Here is a 26,134-nt window from a genome sequence, read left to right as displayed (position 1 = left end):
CAGCCATTACTTCTCTGCCATCATCCCTGCCTGGTAATGTTGTTTGTTTAAATTGAATTTTTTGAATTGAATTTATTTAAATCTTACATCCATCCCACAACTTGTGGGTGTAAAAATATTTGTGTCAATACTCCGACGCAATGTACAGACATGTGAATTTAAAAGTCTAATGGCTTGTAGAAAGAAGCTGTCCTGTAGCCTGTTGGTCCTGGCTTTAATGCTGTGGTACTGTTTGCCAGACGGAAGCAGCTGAAACAGTTTATGGGTGGGGTGACCTGGTGATCTTCTGGGCCTTCTTTCTGCACCTACTGCTGTAAATATCCTCAATGGAGGGAAGTTCACTTCCACAGATGAGCTGGGCTGTCCGTACCACTCTCTGCAGTGCCCAGCGGTCAAGATTGGTGCAGTTCCCATACCAGGCAGTGATACAGTTAGTCAGGATGCTCTCAATGGTAGCAATGTAGACGGTCTCGAGAATTTGGGGGCTCGTGACGAATGAAAATTTGAGGGTTCATGAGAATTCAGAACTCTGGGCACTCAAACTTGGATTTATCATGAGCATTATATAAACATAGAATAAGTAACAAAATCTAAAAATCAAATGCCTGCATCAAGATCACCCATAGCTAGGGCAGACACTCAACATACAGAAGATAACGTACTAGGATGGATCAATAAACCATTGCTGTCTGGAACACATACTGCTTGGTGTTACAATTACATTTTGCAATTACTTTAATCTGCAAATCAATGAATTTCTCTAGCAATTTTTGAAGGTTAACAAACTCAGACAGTTGAATCATGATACTTCTGCCTACAGCAAGGACTACTTTCCATAAACAAATAGAATTTCCACATCTACATGAATAAAAATTTCTTGATAAGCAAAAGCATTTTAGATATTTCATTAAAATGAGAATAGAATATCTCCATACATTTATTACAGATATATTTTAATACAAATTATTTATTCACAAAGGGAAAAAAATCCTGATGCCTTCATGCATTGTTCAACAGAGTGAACTTTGCTAGTAACCAATGATTTGCATCTGATTCTTAACCAAAGATACTAGATTTAAATGATCAATTATTTAGACTTTAAGAAATGTGGGATATTGGTGAAATATGAGATCCACAGTGTATCAATCAGATTGCAAAATTGAGAAACAAATGGAGAATCAAAAGAGGACTGAATTAGAGTGGTACACACTCAAAGTCAGATTAGGTACATGAAGAAAACTGGCCTAGACAATTTCTGTTCTTAGTATTCCCACTCTTATCACATGTTTCGGGCACAGATAATGCCAAGTGTCAGACACATGCTGTTGTAGGATTTTGTCAGTAAAACATGGGAGAGTTGTTTTCTATGCTTAACAATAGCCATAACCCCTTACTTCCATTACGAACAAACCAAAAGCTGCTGTCACACTAACATCATTATGTCAGACACCATCTCTTAAAATGAACACAACAACTCAATGACAGTGTGAATTAAATGGAATAGTTTCTATTATGAACGATGTGGCATCTGTCACACATTACATTATTCTACACAGGCCACCCCCAGAATTCACCAAAACCGACATTGAGACTCTACCTGAATCTCATACCAGGTTTATGTCCTATGTGCCTTGGTCGGAGCAACAGCTTACCCAGGGGTACGCTGACGTGCACATGGTCATGTCATGATGCAGGGAGTGTGGTAGTGGAACCATCCAGGTCTTGGTGGGCCAGATTAAGGTGATTTACAGAAATATATTCAGGTTTACCCTTCCAATCTACAATAAAAGATTTTTCATCCCATTCCAAAATGCAGACAGACTATCGTAAGGGGTCTTAGGATGGGGAGGTTGATGTACATCATGGTGGATAAAAATGAATAAGGTAGAACGAAGGTCAACTGGAACCCGAGGGCTGTGTGCCATGATGGGAGGCATGAGTGGGCGCAAAAGTATTGAGTTTACTGAAAATGGTGGAATGCTGCAGAAACATTGACCAGGCAGTTGTGGTCTCAGGAATAAAATCACCCGGCACCCGTAGTGGCTACCCATACACCAACTCAGCTGCGGAGGACAGCAGGTCCTCTTTTGGAGCTGTTCTGAGCCCGAGCAGGACACATGGGAGACGGTCACGCCAACCCTCATCTGTTAGAGAGATCCTCAGTGCAGCCTTTAAGGAACGGTGAAACCATTTGCACAGGTTTCTGTACTGCGAGTGATACACAATGGTGTTATGCAATTTAACATGAGGTTCTGGGCCATCGTGACTCAAAGGCCTGATGTGAATTTGGGACCGTGGTTAGAAGAAGTATCAGATGGGGTGGTGAATTTAGTTGATAAATACCCGAGCAACATCAACAGCCATCGTCAACACTAGAGGAACAACTTCTGGCCTCTTGGTGGTACAGTTCACCAAGGAAAGAAGATGCTGTGAAACCACGGGGGGGGGGGGGGCAGGTGGTCAGGTAGAGAGGTCCAACCAAGTCCAAACTGAAGTGGTTAAACAGTCACTCGGGGAATTCAAAAGGTGCCGATGGTGCCCGAACACAGCAGTTAATTTTCGTCTGCTGACACACAACACAGGCTCACACATCCTTCCTAAGGCCATGCCACACAAACTTTAAGCAACCATTTTCTGTGAAGCCATCATGTGATGGCTGTGCAAGGAGTCAAAAACTGTAAGTCTCCAGTTTGCAGGACCTGATGGTCTGCATCCCAGGGTACTTAAGGAGGTGGCTTTAGAAATCGTGGACACATTGGTAATCATTTTCCAATGTTCTATAGATTCAGGATCAGTTCCTGTGGATTGGAGGGTGGCTAATGTTGTCCCTCTCTTCAAGAAGGGAGGAAGAGAGAAAACAGGGAATTATAGACCGATTAGCCTGACGTCGGTGGTGGGAAAGATGCTGGAGTCAATTATAAAAGATGAAATTATGACACATCTGGATAGTAGTAACAGGATTGGTTCAAGTCAGCATGGATTTATGAAGGGGAAATCGTGCTTGACTAATCTTCTGGAATTTTTTGAGGATGTAACTATGAAAATGGACAAGGGAGAGCCAGTGGATGTAGTGTACCTGGACTTTCAGAAAGCCTTTGATAAAGTCCCACATAGGAGATTAGTGGGCAAAATTAGGGCACATGGTATTGGGGGCAGAGTACTGACATGGATTGAAAATTGGCTGGCTGACAGAAAGCAAAGAGTAGCGATTAACGGGTCCCTTTCGGAACGGCAGGCAGTGGCCAGTGGGGTACCATAGGGTTCAGTGCTGGGACCGCAGCTGTTTACAATATATTAATGATTTAGATGAGGGAATTAAAAGTAACATTAGCAAATTTGCTGATGACACAAAGCTGGGAGGCAGTGTGAAATGTGAGGAGGATGTTAGGAGAATGCAGGGTGACTTGGGCAGGTTGGGTGAGTGGGCGGATGCATGGCAGATGCAGTTTAATGTGGATAAATGTGAGGTTATCCACTTTGGTGGTAAGAACGGGAAGGCAGATTATTATCTAAATGGAGTCAAGTTAGGAAAAGGGGAAGCACAACGAGATCTAGGTGTTCTTGTACATCAGTCACTGAAAGCAAGTATGCAAGTACAGCAGGCAGTGAAAAAAGCTAATGGCATGCTGGCCTTCATAACAAGGGGAATTGAGTATAAGAGCAAAGAGGTCCTTCTGCAGCTGTACAGGGCCCTGGTGAGACCACACCTGGAGTACTGTGTGCAGTTTTGGTCTCCAAATTTGAGGAAGGACATTCTTGCTATTGAGGGAGTGCAGCGTAGGTTCACAAGGTTAATTCCTGGGATGGCGGGACTGTCATATGTCGAAAGATTGGAGTGACCGGGCTTGTATACACTGGAATTTGGAAGGCTGAGAGGGGATCTTATTGAAACATATAAGATTATTAAGGGATTGGACACACAGCAGGCAGGAAGCATGTTCCCGCTGATGGGTGAGTCCAGAACCAGAGGCCACAGTTTAAGAATTAGGGGTAGGCCATTTAGAACGGAGTTGAGGAAAAACTTTTTCACCCAGAGAGTGGTGAATATATGGAATGCTCTGCCCCAGAAGGCTGTGAAGGCCAAGTCTCTGGATGCTTTCAAAAAAGAGATGGATAGAGCTCTTAAAGATGGTGGAATCGAAGGTTATGGGGTTAAGGCAGGAACTGGATTCTGATAGTGGATGATCAGCCATGATCACAGTGAATGGCAGTGCTGGCTCGAAGGGCCGAATGGCCTACTCCTGCACCTATTGTCTATTTTCTCTCTGGGTCGGTAGCCTGTTTAGCTGCCATGCTGGCATAGTCAACCCTAATGTATTTGGTTTGACGGCAGGCCAACAGAGGCAAACAGCCGCAGCATTATCTTTCCCGTCAATGTGCTGTATGTCAGTTGTGAATTCCAAAATGTAGGCCAGGTGGTGTTGCGGCCGTACAGACCAAAAATCTGATGCTTTGGCCAATGAACCCTGGGAAACACCAACCCTCCACTAGACATAAGAACATAAGAAATAGAAGCAGGAGTCAGCCATCTGGCCCACCGAGCCTGCTCCGACATTCAATAAGATCATGGCTGATCTGGCCATCGACTCATCTCCACCCACCTGCCTTTTCCCCATAATCCTTAATTCCTCTACTATGCAAAAATGTATCCAACCTTGTCTTAAATAAATTTACTGAGGTAGCCTCCATTGCCTCGTTGGGCAGAGAATTCCATAGATTGACCACTCTCTGGGAAAATCAGCTCCTCCTCATCTCCATCCTAAATCTACTCCCACGAATCTTGAGGCTATGTCCCCTAGTTCTAGTTTCACCTACCAGTGGAAACAATTTCCCTGCCTCCATCTTATCTACCCCTTTCATAATTTTATATGTTTTTATAAGATCTTCTCTCATTCTTCTGAATTCCAGCAAGTACAGTCCAGGCAACTCAATCTTCATAGACAACAAAAATGGCAGGCAGACAGAGATTGAGAAGCTTGCAGTCAAGCATGTTGTACTTTCTCCTGGGTGGGAGGGGGTGTACTGCTGCTGGCTGAAGAAAGAGAGCAGCTGCCACATGCCTCCTACTAACTGCTTGTGCACAGCACACACAGCATAGTCTGAGGAGCGGGTGAACCAGTAAGTTTGCATTCAAAAGAGCTCTAGACATGTCCATTGACCCTCAAGCATACAATTAGGGGCACTGCCTTTAAGGACACTGTACAAGTGGAGCACAAGTTCAGCATCTCGCAGAATGAAACAGTGATGGAAGTTCACATCTAAAAACTCTTGCAGTGCTATGGTGTGTGGGGCAGTGGAAAGTCCATAATAGCAATGACTTTTGACAGCAAGCGTGTTGCACCTTCTCTGGTGATGCAGTGGCTGAGAAAGTCAATAGTTGACAACCTGAACTGGCATTTAGCCAGTTGATTTAAGTGCACAGAGATGCCATAAGTGTTCGGTTTTGGATGCACCAGTGACAAGTATGTTATTCAGGTGAACAAAAAGAAAATCTAATTCTTTTAACACAGAGTCCATTAGTTGCTGGAAGGTCTATGCTGCATTTTTCAGCCCAAAGAGCATATGCAGAAATTCAAAGAGGCCAAACTGAGTTATAAGAAGCAGTTTTCAAAATGAACTCAGTGCACACAGGCACCTCAGTCCCTGACTAAATCCACTTTAAAAAAAATATCTATCCAGCTAAATGTGCCAAAAAGTCTTGAATGTACCAGACCGGGTAATGATTGGTTGTTGTGGCCTTGTGAAGGCGGCAGTAATTGTCGCCACTGGACTGTGGAACCACGTGGAAGGATGAAGTGCAAGGGCTATTCAACTTGCATACAGTGCTTAGCATTTCCATGTCATCAAGCTCAGCCTTCGCACTGGCCAGCTTTTCTGAGTCCAATCTCTGCATATGGGCATGGATAGGCGAGCCAGATGTAGAAATGTGCTGTTCGACCCCATGCTTTGTGGCTGTAGTGGAAAAACTGGGCTTGATGAGGTTTGGGAATTCGCCCAGCAGGCGAGTGAATTCATATGTGGTGATGCACGTGCTAGACTGAGTCAATATGTGGAACTTACTGGAGGTACAGGGTAATAACTGTAAGTCCTTCACATCCACAAGCCAGCAGTTCTTTTGGTCTATTAACAGTCTTTTGACACTCAAGGTATCTGCACCGAGCAGGGGTGCAGCAGCTTTAGTCTAGACAAAGCCCCATGTATAGTGTCATCCACCAAAGCAGAGCATCACATGTTGTGTCCCATAAGTCCAATCCTGCTGCTGTTGACATCCTCCAGCGGGGGTCTGTCACTCTCTGCACACTCTCTTGAGCGCCCATATCACACAAGAAGCGCCACCCTGAAAGTGTGCCTGTAATGAACAATCGACAACCTTGGCAGGTAGAACCCACAGTGTTCACAGACCTCCGATGTCCCGATGTGCTGGCACTGTCAAAGCTGCATGGTGATCGGCACTTCTTGGCGTTCATACCAAAGCGTGAGTGGTAAAAACATAGTCTGGTTCGGAGCCGCAGACATGAATCTGCTGGAGGCTCTGTTGGCAGGGCTTATTGAGACAGCAAAAGGAGGCGGAAGGATGGATTTGTTGCAGAAAGAGTTCTTCAAAAATGGAACAAGGATAGTGATTGCCCAGGAGAGATAGCATGTGGTCCATCAGTTCTGAAGGCCTAGCGTCACCCAGGTCAGGCAAGGAGAGCAACTGTTTGGCACACTCAGACTCAGACAGTCTAAAAATCTGTAATGGGTAATTTTTCAGAGTGACATATTTATCACATTCAAGTGGGTCTTCCAGTAGACTCACCACTGTGGCTGTAGTAGAACTACTTAGTGATGCTTCAACATAGTAAAATTTGCTATTGTCCAGAGTGATTTTTCACAGAGCGAATTAGACTTCAGCTCGTTCAAACCAATGTAATATTTTGTAAATACAACATGCAAGAGTCATTTTATCTGCTTAACGAAACCTGTGGCCTTTTACTTCCATACAAACAGTCACCTTACATTAACATCAGACACCATCTCTTCAAGTGAATGCAACAACTCGATGACAATGGTTGTGCATTATGTAGAACACTTTCTATTGTAGACAATATGTGTCATCTGTCACCCATTACATTACCCTATATTGATAGCAGATTTCATTCCATTATAAGTTTTGATTATTTCTACATAAACATGGAACACTGACCTCTGCCAGCCATGATTTTCATGAAACATGTGTTAATGAACGGAGATAGACTGCCTCCTTACCTGAACTGAAATGAGCAAAATGGCTTTCAGCTCCTGCTCCCGCATCAACACAACAACTGGCCTGGCCCATGTCCTCGGCCCTCTCATTTGTCATTGTCCGGCGAATACTCTGATATCTGGAAAAGAGTGGAAATGGGTTTTGAAGGTTTACAAAGGCTGAAGCTATATGGTGTTTTCCATAGTTGTGGTTTCAGGATTTTGCCTGTTCATGGGACCGAAACAGAAGGGAACATGTCTCAACACCTCTCTCTGTAATTGGATCCTGGATTTCTTGACAGAAAGACCACAGGCACTCTTCTGTGTTGGCAGAAACATCTCTAGCTCCAATCACGCTGAGTAACAGCAGCCCCCAGGGCTCCATGCTCAGCCCACTGCTCTTCATGCTACTGATGCCTGACTGCACTGCCAGGTACAGTTCAAACTGAATCAAGTTCACTGATGACACAACAGTGGTTGGCCTCATGAATCACCACGACGAGACAGTGTGCAGAGGAGGTACTGTAGCTGGTAGAATGGCGCGGGTCCAACTTGACTCTCAACATGGAAAAGTCTGAAGAGATGACTGTGGACTTCAGGAGGGTGCAGGCTGACCCCTCCTCACTGCACATACACAGCTCCTCCTTAGACAGAGTCCGGAGCACCAAGTTTCTGGAAGTGAACAGAACAGATCTCACCTCGTCCCTCAATAACCTCTCTTTCGTCAAGAAAGCACAGCAGCATCTCTTCTTTCTGAGGAGATAGAAGCGAATGAGGGTTTTCCCCAAACCCCACCAATTCTCACCAGTTTTCACAGGAGTGCCCTCAACAGTGTCCTGACCATCTGCATCTCCATCTGGAACTAGAATTGCAAGGCATCTGACCACAATTTTCTATAAAAGTTCGCAAGGACTGCTGAGAGCATCATCGGGGTCTCTCTTTCACCCATTTGAGACATTTATCAGGAGCGCAGCATATACAGCATCGTCAGTGATCCCTCCCATCCGTCCAACAACCTCTTTGCCCTCTACTATCAGGCAGGAGGTACCATAGCATTAGGACAAGAAATGTTAGGATGGGAAACAGCTTCTTCCCCCAGGCCATTAGACTACCGAACACCCTGCCATCACCCTAGTAGTATCATGTATGAAGCGCTAGCATTAAACGGTTTACTTTTTTATCCTGAGTAACTACTATTACTAAGGAGAGGGTGCTTGGGAAGATCTGAAGGTAGATAAGTCACCTGGACCAGACGGACTACACTCTAGGGTTCTGGAAGAGGTAGCTGAAGAGATTGTAGAGGCCTTAGTAATGATCTTTCAAGAATCACCAGATTCTGGAATGGATCTGAAGAAATGAAAATGTCACTCCACTTTTTAAGAAGGGGGTGGAGCAGAAGAAAGGCTATTATAGGCCAGTTAATTTGACTTCAGTAGTTGAGAAGATTTTGGACTCCATTATTAAGGATGAAATTTCAGGGTACTTGGAGGCACAAGATAATATGCCACAATCAGCTGGGTTTTCTTAAGGGAAAAATCTTGTCTGACAAATCAGTTGAACTTCTTTGAGGAAATAACAGGCAGAATAGACAAACAGAGTTAGTGGATGTTGCTTATTTGGATTTTCAGAAGGCTTTTGACAAGGTGCCGCATGTGAGGCTGCTTAACAAGATAAGAGCCCATGATATTACAGGAAATTTACTAGCATGGATAGAAGATTGACTGACTGGCAGGAGGCACAAAATGGGAATAAAAGGGCCTTTTCTGATTAGCTGCCAGTAACTAGTAGTATTCTACAGGGCTCAGTATTAGGACCACTTCTTTACATGTTATAAGCCAATGATTTGGATGGCAGAATTGATGGCTTTGTGGCCAGGTTTACAGATGAAACAAAGCTAGGTGGAGGGGCAGGTAGCATTGAGGAAACAGGAAGTCTGCAGAAGGACTTGGATAGATTGGGAGAATGGGCAAAGTGGCAGATAGGGAAGTGTATAGTCATACACTTTTGTAGAAAGAATATAGGCGTAGACGGTTTTCTAGATGGAGAGAAATTTCAAAATTCAGAGGTGCAAAGGAACCTGGAAGTCCCTGTCCAGGATCCCCCAAAGGTTAACTTGCGGGTTGAGTTGGTGGTGAGGAAGGCAAATGCAATGTTAGCATTCATTATGAGAGGACTGGAATATAGGAGCAAAGACGTAATGCTGAGGCTTTATAAGGCATCAGTCAGACTTTACCTGAAGTATCGCAAGCTGTTTTGGGCCCTTATCTAAGAAAAGATGTGCTGGCATTGGAGAGGGTCCAGAGGAGGTTTATGATAAATTTATGAGTTCATGAGTTAGACAATGGAATAGGCCTTTCTGGCCTTTCGAACCACGTCACCCAGAAGCCCCCGATTAATGATTCTGGGAATGAATGGGTTAATGTATGAAGAGTGTTTCATGGCCCTGGGCCTGTCCTTGCTGGAATTTAGAAGAATGGGAGGGAATCCTATCGCATTGATAGGCATTGAAACCAATCGAATATTGAAAGGCCGAAATAGAGTGGATGTGGAGAGGATGATTCCTACAGTGGGTGAGTCTAGAAGGCAAAGGCTCAGGAAAAAGGGATGCCCATTTAGAACAAAGATGAAGAGGAATTTCTTTTGCCAGAGAATCTATGGAATTCATTGCCACGGGTGACTAGAGGCCAACTCATTAAGTAGAGTTAAAGCAAAGGTTGATTGGCTCTTGTCTAGCTTGGGGGGGGGTCAGAGGTCACTGAGAAAAGGCAGGAGAATGGAGTCGAGGGATTATAAATTAGCCCTGATGGAATGGCGGATCAGACTTGATGGGCCGAATAACCTAATTCTGCTCCTACGTCTCATGGTCTTGTATGTCATAAATGCACCTTATTATTTGTTAATATATTTGTGATAATATTACTTTATGTGTTATGTTTGTGAGTTATATGTACTGTGTTGTGCACCTTGGTCCAGAGGAACGTTTCATTTTGCGGTATACATGTGTATAGCCGAATGACAATAAACTGAACTTGAACTTGGAAACCGGCCCACTGAATCCCTACCAACCATTAACCACTCATTTATAATCATCTTACAGTAATCAAGTTCTCCCAATATTCCATCAAATCCACTCAAAATTCTAACACTCTGTGCAATTTACAGTGGCCAATTAAGTCACTGACCTATGTCCTACATCTTTGGGATGTGAGTGGGAATTGGAGCGCTTTGTGGGCATAAGAGTTATGAATACAATATATATATATCCCAGAGTAGACAGAGTCACATGGAGTAGACAGGGCAACAGCTTGGCAGCATTACACTGAAGTCACACTTGTACAGGATGGTGAAATAAAAGGAAGGACATACTGGCTAAGATTAGATGAAGTGGGAAGAGGATTGGTTGGAATACAGGCCAGAAGAGCCAAATACACCAACTGCGATGTGAATCCTATGCAGTTTTACATCCTTTAAACTGAGCAGTGGCCACGTCAAAAGCAATGAGGAAGTGTTGCACTAAGACTCAAACCATAACAAAATAAAACTACCAAATACCTTTAACTAATTTCAAGCATCTCATGCAAAATTTCATCGAGGTGAGTGGTGTGCTCAATGTTGTTCCACCTGAACACCACCACCAGTTTAAGTGTATTGACATGTCACTGCACCAGTGTTCATAACTTTATAAATTTACCTTTAGTGGCTATTTCCAGATAAAACTAAATCAGCCAAACTAGCTGACTTCTCCTAGTCAGCCTGACAGTGGAATCTAATCTGAATCAATTGCACTAACCAATGGGAGGGCAAAATATGTGGCATAGCTTCTCTCTCATTTTCATCAAGTTCTTGAACCCAAACACCAACTCAAAATACATTTCTTTTCCTCTCTCTCAACCTGTACTAGTGTCATCATGTTTACTTTGTCATGCAAGTTATGGATAATATGTTAATTTATGTTGACTTTATGTTTGTTACATTTGTAATGTACTGCATTGCTACGCAAAAAAAAACCTAATTTTCATGCCTTTATAGGCTGTGTGTGTATGCCCATGGCAATAAACTTGAACTTAGATTATATTCCAGTACCTTCTATTCAGCTGCTCCATCTGTTGGATGGAATTCGAACGTTGAACCATTTGCTGACGTGCAGGAGTTGTGGGTCTTTGCCAAGTGGTTGTCCTGTTCACATGGTCCACATAGAAAATGCGTCCGTGGCTGTCAATGCGAGCTTCCCAATCTATGGTGGAACGTACAGCAGAACAACAGAAATCAAATACAGAGACAGAATTTCCACAGTCATTTTGACATTTAAGATTATGCTAAAACAGATTCCCAAAATTCACTTGCAAATTTCAATGTCTGAGCCAACTAACATTTAAAAAGAACTCCCCTGAGCAATAAACTCTGGGAAGGTTATACTGTACCAGCAGAATTAATCCTGCAGTAAGTGAACTGGTAACAGTATTTGTATCCTAGCTAGTCCAACTTTAGGGGTTTTAATGCCACACATTAAATACTATATTTCTTTCATCTTTTATTAGAGCTGCTAATAGAAAATTTATAACTGTAGTTAAGACGACCTGTAACTCACAACTGGCTTTTATCACATTCAAAACTTTAAAGTGAATCCATCAGCTTCTGTGATTTTCAGCCCAAAATTGGAAAGAAGAATGAGAAAAGGCAACAAAGGATTAACTTAAAACCTGGAATGACATGCATACAAATATTTGAAGGTGGCAAGATAGATTGCATCAGTTATTTAGAAAAAGGCAACTGAAAGGAGTGCAGAGAAAATTTACAAGGGTGTGGCCAGGACAAGAAAGCCTGAGTGACAGCAGGAGGTTGGCCAGGCTGGGAACATAGGAGAATGAGATGCAACCTTAAGAGAAATATATAGTGTTATGTGGGATGTAGATAAGGTTTTATGGCAACAAGGTAAGACAGTCCAAAACTAAGGGGCTAAGATTTAGAAAAGATTTAAAAGGGGCTTGAGGGGCAACGTTTTCACACAGCGGGTAGTGACAATATGGAATGAGCTGCCAGAAAAAATGGTTCAGACAGATACAATTAAAGAAGCACCTGAAAAGGTACACGGCGGGGCGGAGCTTCAAGGATGAGCCAAAAACTGGAAACTGGGACTAGCTGGGCGGGCGCTGTGGTCAGCACGGATTAGTTGGGCCATAGCACCTGTTTCCATGCGGTATTGTTCTTTGATTTTATGTTAATGCAGCTCTATAAAACTCTGGTTTGGCCACACTTGGAGTACTGTGTCCAATTCTGGTTGCCTCACTATAGGAAGGATGTGGAAGCATTGGAAAGGGGACAGAGGAGATTTACCAGGATGCTGCCTGGTTTAGAGAGTATGCATTATAATCAGAGATTAAGGGAGCTAGGGCTTTACTCTTTGAAGAGGAGGAGGAGGAAGAGAGGAGACATGATAGAGGTATACAAGATATTAAGCGGAATAGATAGAGTGGACAGCCAGCACCTCTTTCCCAGGGCACTACTGCTCAGTACAAGAGGACATGGTTTTAAGGTAAGGAGTGGAAGTTGAAGAGGAATATTAGAGGAAGGTTTTTTACTCAGAGAGTGGTTGTGCGTGGAATGCACTGCCTGAGTCAGTGGTGGAGGCAGATACACTAGTGAAGTTTAAGAGACTACTAGACAGGTATATGGAGGAATTTAAGGTGGGGAGTTATATGGGAGGCAGGGTTTTAATGGTCGGCACAACATTGTGGGCCGAAGGGCCTGTAATGAGCTGTACTATTCTATGTTCTATGTTAACTGAATTCTTGATTTTGTAGAGAGAGACACGGAACACAGACAAAAAGATTATGTTGAAGTACCGTTAAACACAGATTCATCTGTATTTTATACTCGATTGTGGTCATTGATCAATGGGAAGGTAATGAAGATGCCACATTTGCAGAAATGATTTAGTGTGTAGGGCTTTAGATACAAGGAAAGATTAAAAGAACTGGGATTTTCATTCTTCTTGAAAGAAAGGAGAGTGTGATATGATTTGAAAGAGTCCAGATGAAGTGAGTGTAAGAAAGAGCTAAGAACCAAATGAAACAGGTTTAAGTTGTTGGGGGTGAGGAACAGGAGTGGGCAAGGAACAGCTTTATCTTGCTGAATATGGCTAATATCTGGTGTCGATCCTCTTAATGAGTAGTATGATCTGATTTATCTGGACCGGATATTTGAGGGAGAAAAGTTCAGACAGCAAAAGAGCAAGGACCAGAGGAACAGACAGATTGGATTGCTTGTGTGAAGGCTTGAGGAAATGAAAGGCCTTCTTCCACACAGCAATTAGTATTTCCTCAGCTTGTTTATATGTGAAGAAACCTCTGATAAAAGTGGGCTTCAATTACTTGAACTTATAATGTGGCAAACATAAACATTCAAAATTATTTTACTTCCAATTTCACTACTTGGTCACATTTCCAATTCTAAAGACTGTTGTCACCTCCTCCCAACCCTCAATTCTGTGATAGAAATGGTTCACAATTTCCCAAAATTAAAAGTAGAACAGGAGTAAAATAGCTTAATAGGCAGGCTTTTAGAAAGGAGTATTTAGGTAGCCATGGACTGAGTAGGGATAGTCAGCATGGCTTTGCAAGTGGTAGGTCATATCCAACCAATCCTACAGACCTTTTTGAGGAAGTTACCAGGAAAGTGGATGCTGTCTACATGGACTTCAGCAAGGCCTTTGATAAGGTCCCACATAGGAAATTGGTCAAGAAGCTTGGTTAGAGAGTGCAGAAGAGATTTACAAGGATGTTGCCTGGATTGGAGGGTGTCCCTTATGAAAATAGGCTGAGTGAACGTGGCCTTTTCTTCTTGGAGCAACAGAAGATGAGAAGTGACCTGATAGACATGCATAAGATGACAAGAGGCACTGATGATGTTGATAGCCAGAGGCTTTTTCCCAGGGCTGAAATGGCTATCACAAGGAGGCATAGTTTTAAAATGCTTGGAAATAGGTACCGAGGGGATGTCAGGGGAAGACTGATTCATTCATTTATTTATTTATTTACATGGCGAGTGGTGGGTAGATGGAATGAACTGCCAGCAGTGGTGGTAGAAGCAGATACAATTGGGTCTTCTAACAGCCTCTTGGATAGGTACATGGAGCTTAGGAAAAATAGAGGGCTACGTGTTAGGGAAATTCTAGGCAGTTTCTAGAGTAGGTTACATGGTCGGCACAACATTATGGGCCAAAGGGCCTGTAATGTGCTGTAGATGAGGTAGTAAATTGGATTGGACATTGGTTTTGTGGGAGAAGCCAGAGTGGAAGTAGATGGTTGCCTCTCTGACAGGAGGCCTATGACTAGTGGAGTGCTGCAGGGATCTGTGCTGGGTCTGTTTTTGTTTGTCATTAATATCAGTGATCTGGATAACAATTTAATAAACTGATTTGTAGATGATACCAAGACTGGGGGTGCAGTGGACAGCAAGGCAGACCATCAGAGATTGCAGCAGGATCTGGACCAGCTGGAAAAATAAGCTGAAGAATGGCAGATGGAATTTAATGCAGACAAGTGTGAAGATTTGGTCCTACTGAAGTACAACCGGGGTAAGTCTTACACAGTAAACAGTAAGACACTGAGGAATGCAGCAGAACAAAAGGATCTGGGAATATAGGTCCACAATTCATTGAAAGTGACATCACAGGTAGTTAGGATCGTAAAGAAAGCTTTTGGCACATTGGCCTTCATAAATCAAAGTATTGAGTATAGGAGATGGAATGTTATTTTGAAGTTATATAAGACATTGGCAAGGCAAAATTTGGTTATGCCAGGACTGGATGACCTGAGTTATTAGAAAAGATTGAATAGGTTAGGTCTTCATTCCTCAGAATGTATAAGATTGAGGGAAGATAGCACAGGCCTGCATCAAGCCATTCTTCAGAGAGACTAATGTCTCGGGATTTGGCTAGTGTTGGCAAGAAATCAGATGAGTTTCATCATGTGTTTGAGCATATGGGTTCATCACTGAAGGCTAACCCAAATATCTCTTCAGGAGAATTTGCACAGGAGATAATCACTTTGGTGCACCAAACTAAAGAAGATCATTTTAAGTCTTCTGAGATAACTTTACATGACCGCTTTTCAAAGTTACAAAATGCACAAAGTCCACAAAAAGAGGGAAGAGATCTTGGTCCCGAGATTCACAGACAGATTGACATATCATTGGCAGACTTGCACAACCAAGAACGGAAACCTATTGGAAGAAAGCCAAGCACATGGGTTGCAGTAAATCCAGATGATTTTCGCCATGACATAGAGAGGAGGAGAAAGGAAAAGTTACATGGCAAGTATGAGGAGTCCTTTCAAAATGAGGAGCGCAAGTTGCTGTCTCACAGATCTGCAAGGATTGAAAAATCTCACTCCTCCACTCAAGTGAAAACATCAAGAAAGCCGACAACTGAGTTGGTGGAACATCGAATGAGAGTAACAAGAAAGCCTATTGCGAATTTCTGAAAGGAGTATACATCTGGGCGAAAGAAATTTTACAATATTGAGTCGAAGTATCGACGTCTATATGGTGTTGGTTTCGGATGTACTAATCCAAAGGTATTCACCAAACACTTCAAAGAAGGGATACTGAGAAAAAGAAGATATGAAAGAGAATTATCCAGCAGTACCACGGACAAGTAATTGACCAGGAAGTGGAGGAGTTCAATTCTATTTATGAAGAAAATCTCCAGAGGCTGACTTTAGTTGGAATAAATCCTGATGCCCTGAGCAGCTTGCTGTGAATCCAATTTGTTCATCTTATTTCACAGTAGTTAGAGGAACTTACAACACTTAAAGTACACTGAGTAATCTGGACATTAGTGAAAACAGTTTAATAGTATGAGTTAATGTATTCTGATTATTTCCACCACCCCCCCCCCACTGCTGCAGGTTAAGTTGGTGTGAGCTGCACGTTATTTAAAATCAATAAATATTGTGATGAAATATCAATTTACTCAAATATAATCAAGAGTTGAAAATAGCTACATTTGTGTTCGGAGTGCTAGGGTTGATCGACAACTAATCAATAATTGGTGTGTCGAGTTGTTGTGGGTCATAGTTGAAAATTAAATGTGGATCTTTGTGTACTTTCCACTTGGCCACAGTGGACTGATTATTGATATAGTTGTCTGAATAAAAGTTTTTTTTATATCAATCTTTTTGGCTGGTTATGCTCTCATGGTTGTGCTTTTCAATTGATTATGCAGTTTCACATGTGCAAATAAACTGTTGATATTTATTTGAGATATTGTTGCTCATACTTAAGTTCTTTCCCATTTTATTGAAATGGGAATTGTCCTCTCCGTACAATTGTATGCATAATTAGCAAATAATTCAATCAAAAATTTGGATGAGATTGGAGATGCCAGAAAAGTGATCGAAACAAGACTGCTAATCCAGCAAAAACATTGTGCATTGCAACAAATATCATAAAAGGGCAAGAATAATTATGGGAAAATATAAACCGGGAGATATTTGTGATCTTAAGTTCTTGTACCCATTGTCAGATTGGCTCTGATTTCTTTATTTGGACACCATTGTTAAAATTTACTTAAACACAGTTGGCATCAAGTTCAGTAATGAATCATTTGAAATCACTTGTTCATGTTAAAATTACATGTTTTTCAACAGACTAAAATATCAGAATTAAACAACCTTTTTAAAAATTAAAGATTGAGGGAAGATTTGTCAGAGGTATTCAAAATTATGAGGGGTATAGAGAGGGTAAATGTAAGCAGATTTTTCTAATTGAAGTCAGGTGGAACTACAAACTAGAGGTCATAGGTTAAAGGTGAAAGGTGAAAAGTTTAAGGGAACACAAGGGGAAAATTCTTCACTCAGAGGGCCAAGAGAGTGTGGCCAGCGAAGGTGATGTATGCAAGCTCGATTTCAATGTTTAAGAGAAGTTTGGATAGGTACATGGATGGTAGGGATCTGGAGGGCTATGGTCCTGGTGCAGGTCAATGGAAGTAGGCAGTTTAAATGGTTTGACATGATCTAGATGGGCTGAATGGCCTGTTCTCTGTGCTGTACTTTTCTATGACTCTATAAAGTGGTCATGGAATATCAGCACAATCCATAGTGGTTCACTGAGGCTTTGGTAGAAATATAATTTACTTCATTCCTGCAGGCTTTCCATCAATTTTCTTAATTGGCAAAAAGTCAGGTGGGAATAACGTACAAAAACCACAAATCTGAGGAGATTTAATAGACTCACTTGGTGGTAGCGGTTCATCAATACGCTGATAACGTGTCACATCTTGCCGCACTGAGGGTAGGGACCTCAAAGGCTGGTGACTGCTTGATGGAGAATCTGGCCAAGAATATTGAACAATAGTAGGAGTGTTAACAAAGTGCCATTCATAAATTTGGCTCCAATGACATTAGTCCAATATTTTAAAATCTTTTAATCACCAATTCCCCTAATGTAAATACAAACTATAATGCAACACACATCACATAAGCATTCAGTTTAAAAGTCCAGGTGAAAGGTTTTTTTTTTAGTCTAGACCTTTACAAGAAAAGATACTCTCACCAGCAGGTAATTAAGTTACTCTACTTTGTTATTTGACTATCTGGTTTGACCCCACATAATGACATTCTACATTTGTTTTCCTTACCTGGAACATCACCCCCTTCAGTCTCCGCTGCTGCTTCACTTGCATCCTCTGGAGTTGTGGCAGGAGGTACATTGGCCTCTTCTTGTTGTGACAGGTCATTGGCTGCAGATGCTGCCACCTGCAAACTTCTCCTCTGCCAAATTTCCTCGCCCTCAGATGCTGTAGGTAATGCATCCATTGTAACAGGCTCCTGCACCTGTTGTGTTGCCTCCTGGTTGCTTTCACTAGTTTCTTCAGTTGCCGGAACATTTGTGCTCCCATCAGAATCTTGGACTTCTACAGCAGCGTCAGCTGTCAGGTCAGCTGGGCAGGTGGCATCCTCCTCATCCTGAGAGGAGAATGCTGGGGTTTCCGGGAACCTGGCACTCTCAAAGGAGGAAAACCGCGTGGCGCTTCCGACGGAAGAAGATACTCTTGTAGTGTAGCCACTTCCATTGCACGAGCTGTCAGCCCCTTCCAGATCACTCTCTCCTTCTGGCCTCGTGCTGGCCTCACTGACACTCTCTGTACGCGTGGCATCACTTTGCTCATTCTCCGAGGACACTTGGGATGGTTCTGAGGTTCGATCTACTGATTCTGTTTGTGTGAGCGATCTCTCTGCACTGCCTGCAGCATCGATCGTCTGATCAGCTACGGGCTGAGGAAGCTCTTGATCTTCTTGACATGTACTAGCAGTAATGTCACCACCGCTCTGTCCCTCACAACTGTCCTGCTCATCCTCCCCAACAATCTGTACCGTTGAAGAAAGGCTGCACACCGCCTCATCAAAATCTTTGCACTGAGAGTCTGATAATGGTTGGTGCACTGCACCCGAGGCTGATGCCCCTTCAGTTACAGATAGATTGATCTGTGAGTCAAAAGACCTTCCAAACCCATGCTGATCCCCATTGGTGTACTGCTGAGTGTCCAAATGCTCATTTCTTTCAGACGCACACTTAAATTGTATGCCATTTTCATCACTCTCCTCTGCTACGTGAAACTCACAAGCTAACTCCGGACGAACGTCATGGTCTTCCTCATCTGAGTCGATGTGAAGCATTGCATTTAATCTAGTGTCTGTAGGGAAACTGCTTCTTAATTTGGGAGAGGCTCCAATCTGATGCAGGTGAGCTTCCGCCAAGCTCGGTTTAATACTTCCATGGGCACAGACTGTATCGAGGTAATCGTTCAACGATTCTTGGCGAAAGGTTGAATGTCTTGGCAATGAAGGTTCACTGTGTACTGCAAATGCACTGTCCAAAAGTCCAATTTCGCTGGTTGCACTTAGAAGGTGCGTGCCTGCACTTTCTTTTTGGAGAGATCCATTCACAAAAACTTGCATGTGGCCAGGATGTGCTGCTGAAACTGATGGATCTGGCAGATCTTCATCATCGGATGGACTGCCCAAATCTCCATTTACACCATTGGCTCCAAGGTAAGTGCCCAGAGTTTCAGGGGAAGCATCTAGACATTTAATGAACATATTTAATTTAAAGCACAAAAGCAGACTTCAATTACCATCAAAATATATGAGCGCTATTCCTGGTCTTCTATTTTTACAAATTTACCATAAAAGGGTATTCAGGTAATTAAATAAGAATTAAACGAAGCAAATCTTTACACAATGTTGCCAACTAGAACTGTTTACATAAATCAACAGGACAAACAATTTATTGCAAAAATCTAATTCATGCCAGTTCCATTGAGCACAAAACCAGGCTTCTCAGCCCAGTGTCCTCGGCAACCATTATACACTGAGTTTACTTACACTAATCCCCTTTATTCCTTTCACTTCCCACGTTTTCTGTCAGCTTTTCCAGATTCTATTTCTCAACACAATGAGGGTAATTTATATTGGCCAATGGAACTACCAATCCACATCCTCAGAATGTGGAAGGACACTGGAGCATCGAGGGGAATCCCATGCTGTCGGGGAGAAAATGCTAATTCCGTACAGAAAGCATCCCAGGGTCACGATTGAACCCAGGTTGCTGGAGTTGTGGGAGACAGTTCTACCAAGTCAGAGCATTGTGCTGTTCTCAATAGAAGATAATTTTGCTGACAAAAAGGCCAAGCTGAAAATCTGAATCACTTCTGAGAGCCACTCATATAAGCTTTCTGCTGTCATTCTGACTGTGTTCCGACATTAGATTTTTTGTTGAGTCCAGCAGCAAAATATCAAATTCCTGCAGATAAACAGCAGTCATATGAGGAAATCAGCTCACTGAGTCTGTGCTATCTAGTTCAGTGGAAAGAATTCCCTCCAAAGGAGATAAGAAAGTTTCAGGTGATTTGCATTTTTAATTAGTTATGTTAATTATCTTAAAGTATTGTTGTATTTTTAGATGTTTAATTACTTTTAACTCTCAATAAATCTGTAAATGTTTAGCAGTTTTAAATACTTCATTAATATGATTGACCAATACTTTTCAAAGTTGGTGAATGTCAAAAATATGCAAAGGTAGCTTATAGCCCACGCGTGTGGCTGTCCTGTCTCTTAAAACATTTCTGTGGATCACTTGTGCATTTCCAGTTGCAAGGCTCAGTTCTGTTGGACCTTGTTGACCAGGAGCCAGCTCTTGATATCAAGTTATTGCTACAGGGAAGTGCACATAATGGAGTGAAGAATGTGAGAGTTCTCTGCTAACCGAGATGGGCCAGCAGCTCATATACATATATACAGTCCATTGAGAACCACTATTCATTACAGGGTCTTTGCACGGTTACCACTCATGTCATAGAAGGACCTAACCTGGGTCGACTTGTCTCCTCGTCTTGTCCTTTCTCTTGGAAGCAACATTCAGAAGCACCACATGCTCCAAGCATCCTGGTTCTTTCCTTCCACCTTGTCTCAATCCTTGCTGTCACTTCCGCATGTTGTCAATCCAAGACAGAACAGGATGCAAAGCCCTCTGTAATCTCAGCAACCTGTACACCCACTTCTGACCATCCTCTACCCTAACACTGAAACATTCTCGTTTGAACACAACCATTAATATAGTACTAAGAATGGGAGACCAGTCTGTTATTGCTGGCCTCCTGTCCTCTCTGCCACATCAACAGCCCACCACTTGGCCTGAAATTACCGTCTACCTCGAACATTCAACAACTTATCTATACATTTTTATTCACTTCTCTGTTACTATTAGTAGATCTACTAACCTTATATCCACGTGAAACACTAATTTTAATTAACCTCCATTTGCAAACATTGAGCTCACCAGCTCCTTTAAGATACTCTTAGACATAATTTAAAACAAGTCATTTGGTCATCCTCCTTAAAGTACCTCCTGCTTACTATTTACCCTTCTGTATTTTTACATCTCTTTATATGAATTCAAAATCATTTTCTATGCTGAAGTATTTAGATAAGCTGAATTACTTTAAGCAATCAACTTCAATTTTTAAGAATTGCTTTCCAAATTTTATTTATTTTTATTTAGAGATTATAGTGTGCAACAGACCCTTCTAGCCTAACGAGCTGCACAGCCAAGCAACCCACCTATTTAAAACTAGCCTAATCACAGGACAATTTACAATGACCAACTGACCTATTAACAGGCATGTTTTTGACCTGTGGGAGGAAGCCAGAGCACCTGCAGTTAACTCACATGCTCACAGGAAGAACATACAAAATTTCTTACAGAAGACACCAGAAATGAACTCCAAACTCCAATGCTCTGAGCTGTAATAGCGGACGCTAACACTACCGTGGTGCCCTACATGGCACAATGACACATACTGTAGCTTTATAAAAGTAATGTATTATGTAGGTGCCTTGCTTGGTTTTGCAAAGGGTTCTGTACTTTCTGTGGGCTACTACAACAGTTGTTGACGTTGCAGTAAATCTCAGACTTGTGCACTGGGAAAAACAGGGCATGCTGACATTTGGGAAGGCTGCTGTAAATTATGTGCCAGTGAAGGTAACTATAAACGAATGAAAGGGCAATTGATGGGCATGTAAGGGAGAATAAACTGAAGGGCTACAGAGAAATGAGGAAGGGAGGAATGAGATGCATAGGATTGCTCCGTTGGGAGCTGTCATGGATCTGGTGGGATGAATAGCCTTCTTGTTGCTACAAGTATATAAAAAGTTTGCTGAAATTCACCAGCTCTTGTGCAGAGTCTGCAGGCACATTCAAGTGAATGGTAATTGTGTGTCAAGGAAGAAACAAAATAGGTTGCATATTGTAATTTACATTTGGTTGTTATTAAGTATTCCAAATTGCTAAGCATTTTATTCGTTTATTTTTAAAATTTTTTTTAATGTTTTCAAATATTTCTGATTGCCTGCCCTATTAAAACCACTGATGAACTTGTGGCATCTCTGACAGGCAGATCTGCAAACAGTTGGACTTCCACTGAAGTTTTATGGGTAGGCTTATTATTGCCTTGCTACATCCCGCATCCCCCTCACATTATTTGAGGCCCAGTTGCTGCTCAATTTCAGGACCATTTCAGCTAGCACCATCAACTTTCTGGATCCTGAGAAGCTACTATCAGGAAAACCAAGAACACGGGCAATGAATGCCGTCGACGGGTTCTGTTCAGAAACAGTATGGCTGTTACATTTTCTTTAAGAGATATGACAATAAGACTCCAAAGCAAACAAAGACAAGCACATTGACTCCAATATATAATTGTAATTATATTTAAAAAACTGTTGATACTAGAAATCTCAAATAAGAAAGATAAACACTAAAGCCCTTAAATGCTGTTCTTCTGTTCAGAGATGAAGCCTAACCCACTGAGTACTTCCAGCAATTTCTGTTTCTATATAGCCTCTAACTTACTGTAGTTCACCAAGACCCCAGGGAGGATCTTCAGCTCTTATTTTTGTTTGTTTTTAATCTAATTAGGTCAATCAGCCAGATTCTTTGTCCCTTCAGTTTCAGTAGGAGTGAAGCGTTGGAAATTGTAATAAGTTACATTGTAATTAGGCTGAAGGGACAAAGAATCTTACTTTGTAATCTGAATAACCAAGTGGAAACAGTACCTTTGCAATAAGGAAAATTTGTATTGTTTTAGGGAAATGCATGGAAAATCATATTGCATTTTCCTTATTTAACCTATACATTAAAGAGGCAAAATAATGGGGTGTGCAACATTGTTTTCAACATTGCTCACTTGCCAATTTCCAAGGAAACACTTCAAGGCAAATCCATAACAAATGTAATATAAATAAGACATGTACCATAACCAACACTACAAAATAAAGGAATCTTCCAAGAGTCAAGGAATCAAGATAAATTATTACACATCAGGATTATGGATTAACTAAACGAGAACCAGTCTTATGGAAATAAAACCTGTACATAATTTAACTTTGAACTGATACTTTGTGGCTAGTGAGACCAGTTGCTGACTGTGGGACATTCTGATACTGTTCCATTGAAACTATACAGGGGAAGACCAGATGAACATTCTTACTATTAGCACGGAGTTAAAGGGGTATTCCCCACGAACTCAAGGCACCGTTCAGGACAGATCTATTTTGTCACGTAATTTTCTGGTTAGTTGCACATTCATGGTAAAGTTCCTTCAAAACTTTAACAAAAGGGTTATGTTTTGGGTGTTTGGCTTTTGGAACAGACTCTGGTAATGAATGTGTGAAGGGGTTCTGCTAGTTACATTGAGCTGCCATTGGAAATTTGTAATTCACTATATTTCAGATGTTGAAGTGAAGTAGGTGATCATAGCAAATGAAACTATAATTAATCATTTATTAGCTTCATTATGGCTTAGTTTTAATCCTTTATCGTTACCTTATGTTGGAAGATAAAATATTGTATCAGGAGAGTGAGATGCCTTTGGATTTTCCTGGACTCACTCTCTCTCACTCCTGGAGGTTTGCTGTGTGAATAAAGACATTTGTATTTCCCAGTTACAGCCTCCACCCATGTGGCTCAATTTCAATCAGTCACGCCAGTAACATCAATAAGAAATTCACCAGACTGATGAGGATTAAGAATTAATCAGGGATCAAAGATGACAGTAAATGACGAAGATTGGATGAAGGTTTCCCTCACCTTCATGAGTAGATGATGTGAGCTCCACCCGGAATTGGAGCTGACCGCTGACATGATCAGTTGGAAGTCTCCTGCACAGGTTGTAGCTTACGGTCTGGTCCCTGAAACAAGAAATGACTCAATATGATTCACCTTTTAAAGATAAATGATATTTAAGGTTTAATTTTTTTTACAATAAACTGATATAAAGTAATTCATTTGGTTTGCCGTAATGACTGCTGGTTTATTTCATCATTCTAATGGTTCCATGGTTACAAAGTTCGTCTGGGGAGAATATAATGTCCTTCAAATCTTTGAAGCATAGTGTAAAGAATAAGTAATATACTCTGATGTATAAAGTGCCGAGCAGAAAAAAGCTCCCAGTGCATCACACCAAGATGTCTCAAGATTTAAAATATAATGCACCTAATGATCTTGATGTGGCATTTTTCAATTGTCAATAGAAACTGAAAAGTCATTTTTATACATTTTCTGAAAAATCAGCAACCACATAGAAAAAAATCTCTATGATTAATGGGTTGGACTCTGTTAATGGCAAGCTAGTAGGTCCTTGGCGATGCCCCTCACATTTCTCTGTCTGTGCAGGGCAGTACAGATGTACAGAATGCACGGGAGAGTACAGAACCACATGCAACCTCTTGCTTTACCACTGTACAAAGCCATTCACTGAGTTGTTCCGCTGGGCTAAGGATACACTTTGTAGCTGGCCCTTCAATTTTACACCAGCCATGCCCAGTACATTCAGCTGAACCTCATTTGAAAAGGTAACTTGTTTACTTTTCCTTATTTCAACTCAACATTTATGTTTTAATTAGTGTTATCTACTATGCATTGTTCAATTACTTTTTCCCCGCAACTGTTCCCAAATCTCTCTGATCATCAGGAACATTTGGCAGTAAGTACCAAAGCATTCCATGTCCTGCAGCCAACTAAGCATCTGTAGCCTGCTGCATCTCATGGGAAGACCATCGCTACCATGCCAACAGGACTTCAAAAAAATTCTGTTCAGTCATACTGTAAGGACTTGGTTCGGCATGGCCTGGCTCTTGCTCTTTTGTTTTTTTAACGTGCTTCAATATTCACTGACTTTAACAAAAAAGGATCACACTACTCATCTCTCAACAGTATTAAACTCAGAAACATTTGAATGTACCCATAGAAATTTTTTAAATGTCCAAAAGACATTTGTTCAAATTAATAACTGCCATGAACTGCCTTTCATGCCTCACTCAGATCAAACAATGAAATATTTCTGAAGTGTTAACACTGTTGTCAAGTACAATTGCAAACAACCTGCAATAATAGCCAAGTGACCTGTTTCAATCCTATTAACAGCTTACACTTTGGCCAAGATTTAGGGATAACATCCCCGTTTCATCAAAAAGGTGTTACATGAGAATTTTTACATCCACGTGGAGGAGCAATCTGAGCTTTGATTTAATCCAAAAAAGTGGCACCTCCCACATTCTCTCAGGACCATCTTGTTATCAGCCCAGGATTTTATGCTAGAGTCTCTGGAGTTAGATTTGAAATTGTAACACTACATTTCAGCTTCGTTTGTCCATCAGTTTTTTTGCTTTCCTTAAATTATAACAATTATCGAATTCACACTGAGCTCTTGCAGCTCCTCTGGTACTAATAGCAATTAAGTGAACTGGCTTTCTTTTCATTTACTTGTCTCCTCCCTACTACCTTTTTGGGAACAGGAAATTAATGACAAAGGCTGTCTAGATTTGCTGAATACATATTGCCTTCTAACATATCCGAAAGTCACACAACAGAAATAAAAGATGCAGCATGATGGCAGAAATCCCTGCAGCAGGAGAACAGTGTGTTCTGTGCACTTTCCTAGCCCAGTGCTTTGAAGATACAACCAGAATGCAATAGATTTGCTTCTGAGACTCTAAATCACTGGGTCACGTTAGAACTTTTTTTACAAATAATATATTGTAAAAACAAAAATAGCCTTAATAAAACAAACTTCCAAACTCATTTTTATCTGATTGGAAGTGTATTCAATTGTAATTGCATAAAAGTAAGTTGCCAATTGTTATACAAGGTGTATTTTTGATAAATGTTAACGATTTCTTTCCCTTCATAGATTGGTTTGTGTGATGTGCTGCACCGTGTTCACTTTCTTCTGCAGCTTCTTCCAGTCTTAAACAGGACAACTTCCATACCAGGTTGTGATGCACCCTAGAAGAATGCTTTCTATGGTGCATCTATGAAAATTAGTGAAGGTTTTAGGGGACAAGCCAAATTT

General features: G+C 41.5%; 2 protein-coding genes across 8 annotated transcripts in view; one reads left to right on the top strand and one right to left on the bottom strand.

The window, feature by feature from the left end:
• Positions 1–26,134, bottom strand: part of hecw2b (HECT, C2 and WW domain containing E3 ubiquitin protein ligase 2b) — a 377,012-nt gene that overhangs the window by 142,553 nt on the left and 208,325 nt on the right. For all 7 annotated transcript variants that reach the window (XM_063051950.1, XM_063051951.1, XM_063051956.1 and 4 more), the window contains 5 exons: positions 23,872–23,972; positions 17,864–19,306; positions 17,461–17,556; positions 11,308–11,458; positions 7,249–7,364 (listed from right to left, as the gene is read on the bottom strand). In XM_063051950.1, coding sequence (XP_062908020.1) covers positions 7,249–7,364; positions 11,308–11,458; positions 17,461–17,556; positions 17,864–19,306; positions 23,872–23,972 — 1,907 coding nt within the window. The remainder of the gene's footprint in view (positions 1–7,248; positions 7,365–11,307; positions 11,459–17,460; positions 17,557–17,863; positions 19,307–23,871; positions 23,973–26,134) is intronic.
• LOC134348490 (BCLAF1 and THRAP3 family member 3-like) lies at positions 15,115–16,093 on the top strand. Its single transcript, XM_063051957.1, has one exon. It carries the CDS (start codon positions 15,144–15,146, stop codon positions 15,705–15,707), a length of 564 nt encoding a protein of 187 aa, XP_062908027.1. The 5' UTR covers positions 15,115–15,143; the 3' UTR covers positions 15,708–16,093.

Source organism: Mobula hypostoma, chromosome 6, assembly GCF_963921235.1.
Source record: "Mobula hypostoma chromosome 6, sMobHyp1.1, whole genome shotgun sequence".
Classification (NCBI taxonomy): domain Eukaryota; kingdom Metazoa; phylum Chordata; class Chondrichthyes; order Myliobatiformes; family Myliobatidae; genus Mobula; species Mobula hypostoma.
This window is presented reverse-complemented; position numbering and strand designations above follow the sequence as displayed.